We start from the raw sequence: 12125 nt of genomic DNA, 5'->3' as shown, positions 1-12125 counted from the left end.
CTAGTTGATTTACCATTGTGAAGTAGTTTTAGATTGCGATCTTTGTTTTGCCGGAGCACGCGAAGTACCTAGAGACAATTTTGAGGGTAGCTTTCCGTAGCTGAAAAAAGAACATTGCACGCATCCGAGAACATTGCAAGAACATTGCACCTCTCAGAGATTAACTCGCTATGGAAGTCTCCCAACGCGACGCAGAGCGAGCCGCATTCATCAATGGCAGCTCATTCTACATAGCTCTGATCTTTCTCAAAGGAAAGCCGGTGCTGAGCTCGACAGCACATTCCGCCTCTGCCGTCCGCTCATCAGTGAAATGGAGTAGGGTGTGACCGAGTCGCTCAGACTGGGATATGGTCCAGGACACGAGTAGGCGACCCTCCAGCACGCCTGCAGAGCACGCCGCCGATAAGAGCAGTATGCCGTGCTGCCAGCCGGGAAAGTCGCCCGTATTGAACGAATGCTGCTCTCAGGGGAGTGACGTCAAAGCAGCGACAATCATCTGGATAATGTCGATCATGACGTGGTGTCGGCGAGTGATTTGTTCTCCAGGTGAGCCGAACAAATTGCTACAGATAGCTACAATGATGGGAGGGCGTCCAGTGAGATCATCCAAATGTAGGCGGCGTCCGTAACTTCGCAGGTTCAGAGGCACTGGTAGGAAATTGGTCAGAACTGTTATCACAATGGCATTCAATTATTCGTTGTATGTGCCATGCTCACTGCTCAGGTTAGGTGGTTATTGAAGAGGAGTTATTTTTTATTTCTTTCTCTGTTAAATAAAATATCAGGTAAATGATTGCGCTCTTTTTATATTTTCAGGCTATAGGTACTGAGGTAAAAAGTATTAAACCCCCTTCTCTTCTTCTCTTCTCTCTCTTCTCTTCTCTTCTGCATCAACCTACACATCAACCTCTAACTCTACCTCTTTCTCTCTCATTTCCTCTGGAATATTGACTGCACTATTGCTTAGCAAGGACGCCTGTCATTTGACAATACTGGGCAAATTATGGGCCCTCACGAGCACCATTGGACGTACTCTCACAAGGTCAAATGCCCATCAGGGTTATGAACCGGTCGTAATGACTGAGCAGCCCATGATGGATGTTCTTGACCCAGTGACGTCATATTGAGCCATTGACCCGGGAGCAGTCGGTGTGGCCGGACACAGGCGTTTTCGCCCTCTTGGTCTGCCGGCCCCGTCATAGGGCTACGAATGACAGCTGTGTTCCATAAATCACACCAAGGTAGTCCTTTGAGCAGATAATACGTGATGTGAATGGTCACTCCGGCCTCAAACGATTCCTGCCTTCCCTGCTTCAGTTGATGGATTTATTTGTGCCTACTGGCATTTATTATGGGCTAACATTCAGCTCGTAGGGCTGGTGTCGGACGTGGGACATAATTATATGATGAGTAGTATGAACTGTCGTGACAGCAGTCGGTAATGATTACCTAGAGGACAGCGCATAGGTGATTATCGATATGCGGTGATCCGGCGACCGAGGCTGTCTTACTAACTTTAGAGTATGATGAGGTTAAATAGAAATACCCTAAAATTGCAGGAAGGCTTTCTCGTGGCTTCTGTTTTAAATTTTATGCAACTCCATCAACTAAATTTTCCATTGCAGCACATAATTTCAGCACCCCATTACCCCACTTGCATGCTGCTGGCTGTATTGAACTTGTCAGCTTAGGATCAAATAACCCACTTTGGTGCGCCCCGGTCAGGCCTGCTGGGCCGTAATCTTGGTCGCTGCGGGGTGTGACCGGCCTGACAATGCGCACTGATCATGGGATTATTTCGGCAGTGCACTAGGATTGCGGCAAATCGCCACGGTCCACCCCAAGCACGTCGCAGGCCGCCGATGGAATAATACTCGTTTGGCTGGGGAGGGTGGGGGGTCCTGAGAGCGCAACGGGACCGAGTGGGCGTCCCCCACCCGTCAGAATCAATGTCTAAGGCTGGTCTTACATACGTTTTTTTATTTGAGTTTAATGTCACTCTTGGTATGGTTCCATTTTTTTTGTAAGTATTTAGTCTTAGGCACTGCACAGTATGTACGCCCTCACCCATATTTTCATGCTACCTGTATCACCACACGTTAACTTTATGAATTCGGAAGGGCTTTAACTTCACTTACGCCTTGTCTTTCTAAACACCGAAGGCATGATTTTGTACTGTCCGTTTCCATTTTGCATTATATACTGCACCACTCTTCATTTCTGTCAGGAAAATTGTATATAAAGTTAGCACTTTTATCTGTCAACAGTAATCAGTTAACCCGCGCCCCAGTGGCGGTCTCCGCCAACTTCGCCCTAGTGGGGGGGGGGGGCATATGTATGTATGTATGTATGTATGTATTGACACCAAAAGCCTTCCACATATGGCGTGGCGATTGTTACCACCCGCCTCTAACTCAAAAACTAAGAGGGCTAGAAAGACGCGGTAAAAAGCAGTCGATAGCTCTCAATGCGTACGTTTGAAAGTATTTCAGTCATTTTTCATCTTAGAGCAATATTGGGGTCACCAGAGGTCATCAAAGGTCAAAATTTGCCAATGGTCATTATATTTTTCAGAAAACATGCCGTTATCTCAGGAACTATGGTAGCTAGAAAAACGCATGGAAAAGCAATCGATAGCTCTTGAACTCTTCTTTTGAAAAGGTCAGTATCAAAATTGACCTCAGGTCACGGGTTTAGCCTCCAGAGGGCAAAAACTCCAAAAAAAGTTAATTTTACGAAAAGTGTTTTTTGACAATAACTTTCGACAACAAAAAGCCACGACATTTCTATTGCCAGAATCGTATTCTTCTCGCCGAGACGCGTCGAATAAACTATAAGTTGACCTTGAAAGGTCAACTTGAAAATTTGACCTCAGGTCAAGGTCATGTTGCATATCAGTCGATGCGTCTCGGCAAGACAAACACAATGAGACCATCCCCAGCGTTATATCTCTTTCCAATCGCGAGTTATTGGCAAAAATCTGTTTGTAGCCTCAAATGACCTCGGATGACCTTTCTAGAGGCTATCAGCAAAAATGACACCCTGGTCATCACGGGTGTTCCAAATCATTGTGATTCTGAAATATTTGGACTGTTCCTATGCGTACACACGGATCTAGAGGCATTTTCATTTTTCTCCATTGACTTGTAATGGAAAGGTCACGCCACTGACCTGACCTTAGGTCACGGATATAAAAAATCCGAGATATACAAATTGTAGGTGCCTATAACATCATGCAATCCACCAAGTTTAAGACCTTTCTGACAAACACTGCAGGCTGGACATGATTGCAAACTTTTTTAGGCTTGGTCAGTTAACTTGACCTGGTGACCTGACCTGACATGACCTGGGGTCAAAAATTTCACACATTGTCCAAAATTGATGTACCAAAAGCTACCCCAAGCGGCGCGGCGCGTAGCGCCGCGGTTTTTTATTTACACGCAAAAAACGCGACAGGGTGGTAACATATGCCCCCCCCCCCACTGGGGCGAAGGTTAAAGCTTTGGCCTCAGCATCTAATTAAACACATGTGTGCCTATCTATACACACATGCTGGACAAATGCATCCATCCGCATTCCACACAGACTTGCACCCAGTCGGAGTGGGTCCAGACGCCTGACATTACAGTAGTTGCCGTTTTAGTTCCATTTTAAATACCCTGACGAACATATTGTCAAAGTTGTTCGGACAGCTGCCTCATTTCAGATGCAGCGCAGTTAGGCAATGTGTCTCTTACGTCTCCATGTCCATTTACCTCTTTTGGTGCCAGCTAATCTCACTTTATTGCATGAAATGAAAAGGTCTGTTAAAAAAATACGTTGTTCCGAACTGAAATAACTTAACTGTTTTAAGTTTAAGGTTTGGATGTAAAAGATTTGGCTGCACACCTATGTGAATGCTAGTTTAACCCGCGCCCTGTAGGGCTATCGGCGGACCCTACCACCCGGGCGTTTCGCCCCCCCCCCCTGACATCTCGGAAATTTACCGGCCGATTTTCAAAATTCAAACGGCGTTGGATAGCCCCACCGGTCAGGTACCCCTCTTACCCCCCCCCCCCCCCCACGGGGCGCGGGTTAAATGCAAAACATGAAATTCAGAGCCGGCAAAAATAATCGTACTTTGCTTTGCATTGTAAATAAGATTTTAACGCAACTTATGCTGATTTTCTGTTGTCACTCGTAAAGCAAAATTAATATCATGCATAGGCATGCAAAATTTTTATCTCTTTACTTCTAAAAATAATTTCCTAGAATTAGCCATTCAGTGTATTTTTTACAACTATGCAAAGCAAATAATATACCAGAGACTGATATCCGTCACGCAAAGTCCGCGCTGCTCTGTTCAAGCGTACTGTCTAGTCACATCTGCAGCGCTCACCGTGGTTGAAGGAGGGCGCTGCCGAGCTGGAGACGGCTCTTCTGTAAGCCGCGCTGTTCATCGTCAGCTTCCGCACGTTCTTCTCCGGGTGGAAGACGATGATGTAGACCTTTGGCGCGTACAGGCAGATGAGCGCCACCGAGGCCGACAGACTGATGGCCACGCACAGCGTGGTGATCTGAACCTGAAACACGCACGGAGTTTTGTTTGAGAACCGGTGGGATCAACATTGTTTAGCAATCAGCTTCAAGAATCTCCAACTCTAGAAACGATTACGAAGTCAGACGGAAAGTACTGGAAAGTTAGCTCAAACAACACAGATAACAACCTAAAGTTCGCTCTCATTTATGGCTGAGACGCGATCAACTAGTGCAAGCAAAACAATAAAAACGAAAAAAAGATGCAAAAACGACTCTATTACGCTGTTTTGCAGGTGTTTTACTGTCAAATGGTCGTGTTATCCAAAAATGTGCTGAAAGCCTCACGTGCCAAGGCAGATCCTTCGTTCATTGGCGGTCATAGTCGTAAACTTTAATGGCTACCAAGCTCAATAGCTGACTTTTTCAGCTTTCCCTTATTTGACCTATCCTCGTTTATCAAAGAGCATGACAAAGAGCCCTGCTGCATCCTCCCATTGTCCAGTGGCATTATACCACCATACTACGGCACGTCAACCGCGAATAATGAAGGGGCGTGTTGGTACCTTCCAGTCGTTTATGTCACAACGCCTGAGCGTGCCAGTGTTTCAGTCAGTATAATACGCTCCCGCTTCACGGTATTGTGTTACGACCTCGGCGCATACGCCGCATACCGTCCGATAGTGCCATCCATTATTTCCTGAGTTTCGGTCAGCACGAACAAGTGATGGAACAGTCTAGTCCACTGAAAACACCGATCCATCGATCATCGATGACCCCGACTCACCTCGAACGAGTTCCCCGTGCCGAAGTAGATGGGCACAAACGCCAGCCAGATGATGCACGTCGTGTACATGGTGAAGGCGATGAACTTGGTCTCGTTGAAGTTCTCGGGCACCTTGCGCGCCTTGACGGCGTACACGGTGCACACGACGATCAGCACCATGTTGTAGACGAGCGACACCAGGAACGACGAGTCCTTGATGCGGCACTTGAGGATGACCTGGCCGCGGTCCGGGTAGTCGTAGCGCACGCCGGGCAGCTCGACCAGCAGCCACACGGCCGTGGCCAGCAGCTGCACGGAGATGAGCAGCGTCGTGATCACGATCTGGGACTTGGGGCTGATGAAGCTCGGACGCTTGGCAGAGCGCGACGCCGAGTCGAAGATGCGTGAGATACGGTTGGTCTTGGTGAAGAGGGCGCTGTAGATGAAGGCGAAGCCGAGCCCGACGCCGACGCGCTGCAGGGCGCAGGCGGCCGGACTGGGCTTGGTGAGCAGCAGGAACGTGTTGAGGTAGCAGATGAGGATGCCAGCCAGTAGCATGTAGCTCAGCTCGCGGCCAGACGCCTTCACGATCGGCGTGTCGTCCCGACGCAAAAACACCAAAATCACCGCCACAGTAAGCTGCAACAAAACACCAAACCTTAGCCGCTGAAGGCTGGTCCCGTAAGCTAATTCCGTGCGTATTGTGTCAGAGTCCAGGGAAACTATTATTTCCTGAATACAGTTCCGCCAGTAATGCTTCATGGCCTGCTTTAGGGACAACAAAGAACCTTGATGAGCAAGAATTAACCAAAAGGTGAGCGTTGTGTCAAGATTCATGCTTCTGTCAACCAACTTACCACTATTCCGATGACTGCGATGGCGATGGGCCCGATAGCCAGCGGCGAGGTCCACTTCATGTACTGCACCTCGAGGTCGTAGCAGGAGAGCTTGTCGGGGTAGGGCCACCGGCCGTGACCACAGTCCTCGCACGTGTGTTCGTCCTTCATGAACTCGAACGGCTCACACTTGTCACACATCCAGCAGCACGTATCGCCCTGCAGGGGTACACCAGGGGTGCGTATTAGCTGGACAATACACATCCAGCAGCACGTATCGCCCTGCAGGGGTACACCAGGGGTGCGTATTAGCTGGACAATACAGTCCAGTAGTACGTATCGCCCTACAGGGGTACACCAGGGATGCGTATTAGCGGGACAATACACGCCCAGCAGCACGTATCACCCTGCAGGGGTACACCAGGGGTGCGTATTAGCGGGACATATGTACAGCCCTCTGCAAACTGCGTGGTAGGTATTCTTTTTTCGACAAAACCGAGAATATGGCAAATACTATGCAATCGCTCATTCGGAAATCGTAACAGCAAGACGCTACTCCGTACCTCAGATTGGCATAATCATCAACTCATTTTCCATCCATTTTGGCAGCAAAACCCAAAAGTTTATATTTGCCCCCAAAACAAACTTTTGCATTTTGTTGCCACACAAGGCGCATACTTTGTTTAGTGATAGACCTAATCGAAGGAGTAGAGCATGGCGCATCTATCTGTAGTGAGTTCCGACCGATTGATAGTATGACCTTTGAGTTATTGTCGGTAGGTATTAACGAAAAAAGAATACCTACCACGCAGTCTGCTGAGGGCTGTACACATCCAGCAGCACGTGTCGCCCTGCAGGGGTACACCAGGGGTGTGTATTAGCAGAACATGTCATTGGTCGCATGTGTAGGCTGTATATTCACGTTATCAGCATGTGTCATCCTGCAGGGGACATCAGGGGCGAGTATTAGTGCAACATACTGCAGGATGTAGGAATGAGGATACGCGTTTCTATTTGTAGGTCGCATATAAGTGAGTCCACAAGTAGGTAGTTAATTACAGGAAAACAGAAACAAATAAAATGCATCAACATGTTGCCCTATTGATGCTTACGTACGCCTTTTAAAATGCACAAAACTCATTATCTTGACGCACCGAGAGGAAAAACCAGTCACATCTTAACATTTCTAAGCGCATGTTTTTGCATATTCCCTGTTCAATGAACATGAGATAAAGAAAACTAGCTCAATACTGTGTCAGATAACTCCAAATTACTTGAAAAGTAATCGGCTCACTGTCAATTGTCTGCAGACCAAACTCCTGATATATTCGCAACATTTTCTGCCGCGTTCATTTATTTAATATCTTGTGTGGTGACATTGACGTAAATATAGAAGTACTCCCAGCGCTACCTGCACTCCATCCCATCGGCTCCAGAAGAAATCAATAGGTAACGTTCATCCCGGTACATGCGCCCACATGATGGAAACCGTTTAAAAGACTCAGTAGCACACGGCACAAAACGAGCTGTTTCTAAAAATAGGGTCGAAAAAAGTGTTTAAATAGGTTAAAAATAGCGTTTACAATGCTCCAGCCGGCTATACACGTATCTCACAGTTCCGAGAAAATAAGACATGCCCAGTAATGACGCTATTTATTATGGGTAGGAGAATATGTAATGCATATTCGAGAAGCCGCGAGAAAACTAGCATGGATTGATGGCCGGACGAACGGATGGACGGACAGACAAACAGCCATAAAGGGGCCAAAAACAAATACAAAAACACAAACAATGAAGGTCTTATTGGTCAAATAACTCTAAACTGATAAATTGCGTCCTTCGGGCCTTGAGCCCTGATTACCTACCTACTGCGAAAACTGCTACGGATTGCAACAAGCTAGCCTCAGAATCAAATGAACGCAAAAAAACACTCTTTAGTAGCGACTGAACTGACCTGGCCCGACATGACTGATCTGACCCGAAATGACTTCTAAGCTGACCCAGGGGATTTCTGACCTCACTCCATGTAACCACTGATAAACCAATGACACTAAGCGGCTTCCCACAATTACACATGGAACATAAATCTAGTGCAAAGTCACCGGCATTTTGCAAAGCTCCTGCAGCCTACACGCCGACAAACAAATATCTTCCAGAGTTTGACACATCCTAAGCCAATAACGGGCGCATTTGGTATTCAAAGTTGCGAAGAGATCGTCTTTTCTGGTTTAAATATGTACATAAAAGTGAGGCCGAGCTGCCGGGTAGGTGTAGAGGATCGATCATCGTTCGGATCGCCTGCCGTTCGATGAGCTCCTCTCTAGTCTAGCGGGACCGGGCAAGAGGAGAACGCAGCGGGATGCTGAGCAGGGAATCCGAGTGCTGGAGCTGTGACCGTAGCGCAGAGATTGCGGCTGTCGTACCAAAATACGCATATCATTTGCTTCGGAAGATGAAGAGGAAAACAAAATATTTAAAGGAGACAGCAAAATAATCTAATCTTGTCGATCATTTCAGTACGTATGGGAGCACTTCCATTCTTTTATAATGCTTTGGGAATCATGCAAACTGCATTCTCGAATAAGCATCAGAATAATGTTCAGACGTTTCAGCTATTTGTTAAACATTATAATATCAGCCCACCGTGCGTAAGGTGTTATATGCTGTGCTGATTTACGCTTTCATTTATCGAATATTTCCCATCTACTATTATAAATCTTAAAAAGTCCGCCGCCGTCGGGGTTACGCAGCCGGCGTTACTCCCAAAAACGGCTATTGCGGCGCCGTCGATTGACGCACGAGGGTGAAATTTTCACGACTCGTGGGTCACGTAATTCAACAGGTCGTATTAAATTTTGGGCACGATTCGGCCGGGGGTGCACCTGTGGCGCGTGCTCATGTGCGCCATAGGGATAGCATTAGAATCGCGACCGGCGCCGAGCAGAGGGCACGTGCTTTAGGCTCAGTTGTTCGCTTAAAAAACTGAGTGAAAAGCATCAGAGCCGGCAGGTCATTGAACTTTGACAACAAAGGCCGACACAGGGCACCGCTCGCCAAGGGGATTCGCCAGTAAATACAATTAATTCGTGTTTGCAATATCTCGGCCGTTTCTGGGCCGATTTAGCTGAAACTTGGACTGTCGGTGGTAGTGTAGGGTAGGGTAGGGTAGGGTAGGGTAGGGTAGGGTAGGGTAGGGTAGGGTGGGGTAGGGTAGGGGTAGGGTAGGGTGGGGTAGGGTAGGGTAGGGTAGGGTAGGGTGGGGTAGGGGTAGGGTAGGGTAGGGGTAGGGGTAGGATAGGGTAGGGTAGTGTAGGGGTAGGGTAGGGTAGGGGTAAGGTAGGGTAGGGTAGGGTAGGGTAGTGAAGGGGTAGGGTAGGGTGGGGTAGGGTAGGGTAGGGGTAGGGTAGGGAAGGGCAGTGTAGGGGTAGGGTAGTGTAGGGGTAGGGTAGGGTAGGGGTAGGGTATGGTAGGGGTAGGGTAGGGTAGGATAGGGGTAGGGTAGGGTAGGGTAGGGTAGGGTGGGGTAGGGGTAGGATAGGGTAGGGTAGTGTAGGGGTAGGGTAGGGTAGGGGTAAGGTAGGGTAGGGTAGGGTAGGGTAGTGAAGGGGTAGGGTAGGGTGGGGTAGGGTAGGGTAGGGGTAGGGTAGGGAAGGGCAGTGTAGGGGTAGGGTTAGGGTAAGGTAGGGTAGGGTATGGTAGTGTAGGGTAGGGTAGGGTAGGGTAGGGTAGGGTAGGGTATAGGCGCATGTATAGGCGCCGCAAACTCGCATGCAACTCGCATGTATAGGCGCCGCAATAGGCGTTTTTGGGAGTAACACCGACTGCGTAACCCCGACGGCGGCGGCGGACTTTTTAAGATTTATAATAGTAGATAAACTGTAAGGGTTGGTGATAGGTGCGGGGTGTTCAAGTGTTTTGTTGGTAGTACCCTACCCTACCCTACCCTACCCTACCCTACCCTACCCTACCCTACCCTACCCTACCCCTACACTACCCTACCCTACCCTAACCTACCCTACACTACCCTACACTACCCTACCCTACCCTACCATACCCTACCCTACCCTACCCTACCCTACCCTACACTACCCTACCCTACCCCTACCCCTACACTACCCTACCCTACCCTTCCCTAACCTACACTACCCTACCCTACCCTACCCTACCCTACAATCCCCTACCCTACCCTACCCTACCCTACCCTACAATCCCCTACCCTACCCTACCCTACCCTACCCTACCCTACCCTACCCTACAATCCCCTACCCTACCCGACCCTACCCTACCCTACCCCTACACTACCCTACCCTACCCCTACACTACCCTACCCCTACACTACCCTACCCTACCCCTACCCTACCCTACCCTACGCTACCCTACAATCCCCTACCCTACCCTATCCTACCCTACCCTACCCTAAAATCCCCTACCCTACCCTACCCTACCCTACCCTACCCTACCCCACCCTACCCTACCCTACCCTACACTTACCCTACCCTACCCTACCCTACTCCTACACTACCCTACCCTACCCTACCCTACCCTACCCTACCTTTACACTACCCTACCCTACCTTTACACTACCCTACCCTACCTTTACACTACCCTACCCTACCCTACCCTGCCCTTACACTACCCTACCCTACCCTACCCTACCCTACCCCACCCTACCCTACCCTACCCTTACCCTACCCTACCCTACCCTACCCTACCCTACCCCACCCTACCCTACTCCTACACTACCCTACCCTACTCCTACACTACCCTACCCTACCCTACCTAGAGGTACAGGTTTGCGCGATAACTGTATGTTTTGATATGTATGATTAACGGATGCATTAGTTTGGGTGTAGAAACTTTCATTTTTATTGGTATGATTTTTGTAGAAGTGGGTAACTGCTTTTAATTGAACTGTAAAGTATGATGGTGACGCATGCGAGTTCTTCGGGCCCTTTGTAAGTTAAGATGTTACTGAACGCAACCCTACCCTACCCTACCCTACCCTACCCTACCCTACCCCTACACTACCCTACCCTACCCTACCCTACCCTACCCTACCCTACCTACCATACCCTACCCTACCCTGCATGCTAGGGTAGGGTAGGGTAGGGTAGGGTAGGGTAGGGTAGGGTAGGGTAGGGTAGGGTAGGGTAAGGTAAGGTAGGGTAGGGTAACTAGTACCCTAGTTACCCTACCCTACCTTACCCTACCCCTACCCCTACCCTACCCTACCCTACCCTACCCTACCTACCCTACCCTACCCTACCCTACCCTACCCTACCCTACCCTTACACTACCCTACCCCTACCCCTACCCTGCCGTACCGTACCCTACCCTACCCTACCCTACCCTACCCTACCCTACCCTACCCTACCCTACCCTACCCTACCCTACCCTACCCTACCCTACCCTACCCTACCCTACCCTACCCTACCCTACCCTACCTTACCCTACCCTACCCTACCCTACCCTACCCTACCCTACCTACCCTACACTACACTACCCTACACTACCACCGACAGTCCAAGTTTCGGTTAAATCGGCCGAGAAACGGCCGAGATATTGCAAAAACAAATTAATTGTATTTAGGATGTTACTTGGGTAAGGGTAGGGTAGGGTAGGGTAGGGTAGCTACCCCTACCCTACCCTACCCTACCCTACCCTACACTACCCTACCCTACCCTACCTATACCCTACCCTACTCTACTCTACCCTACCCTACCATACCCTACCCTACCCTACCCCTACACTACCCTACCCTACCCTAACCTACCCTACACTACCCTACCCTACTCTACCCCTACCCTACACCTGTACCATTAAGCATCCGTTAATGGTCCAGGGGTAGGGTTGAACTAGGGTAGGGTAGGGTAGGGTAGGGTTGAATTGAGTAACATCCTAACTTACAAAGGGCTCGAACAACTCGCATGCATCACCATCATACTCTACAGTTCAATTAAAAGCAGTTACCCAGTTCTTCACAAATAATACCAATAAAAATGCAAGTT

At 48.9% G+C, this 12125-nt stretch overlaps 1 protein-coding gene across 1 annotated transcript; it reads right to left on the bottom strand.

Moving 5' to 3' along the window:
• Window positions 1-4355: 4355 nt before the first annotated feature.
• Window positions 4356-6435, bottom strand: LOC122376274 (metabotropic glutamate receptor-like). The gene is made up of 3 exons (XM_043356072.1): window positions 6139-6435; window positions 5303-5920; window positions 4356-4562 (listed from the first exon to the last, which is right to left on the bottom strand). Exons 1-3 carry the CDS (start codon window positions 6379-6381, stop codon window positions 4356-4358), a joined length of 1068 nt encoding a protein of 355 aa, XP_043212007.1. The 5' UTR covers window positions 6382-6435.
• Between the last annotated feature and the right edge of the window lie 5690 nt (window positions 6436-12125).

This window comes from Amphibalanus amphitrite, unplaced genomic scaffold, assembly GCF_019059575.1.
Source record: "Amphibalanus amphitrite isolate SeventyFive unplaced genomic scaffold, NRLGWU_Aamphi_draft 002078F_arrow, whole genome shotgun sequence".
NCBI classification, from domain to species: Eukaryota; Metazoa; Arthropoda; class Thecostraca; order Balanomorpha; family Balanidae; genus Amphibalanus; species Amphibalanus amphitrite.
The sequence above is the reverse complement of the archived record's forward strand: the minus strand, read 5'-3'. Positions and strand labels throughout refer to the sequence as shown.

Excerpts from the sequence above, each read along its gene's own strand:
- LOC122376274 (XM_043356072.1), bottom strand. The coding sequence starts at position 6,381 with ATGTGTATTGTCCAGCTAATACGCACCCCTGGTGTACCCCTGCAGGGC. Across the intron at positions 5,921-6,138 it reads TCGCAGTCATCGGAATAGTG|CTTACTGTGGCGGTGATTTT; the intron begins GTAAGTTGGTTG and ends GTTTTGTTGCAG. Across the intron at positions 4,563-5,302 it reads GCACGGGGAACTCGTTCGAG|GTTCAGATCACCACGCTGTG; the intron begins GTGAGTCGGGGT and ends TGCGTGTTTCAG.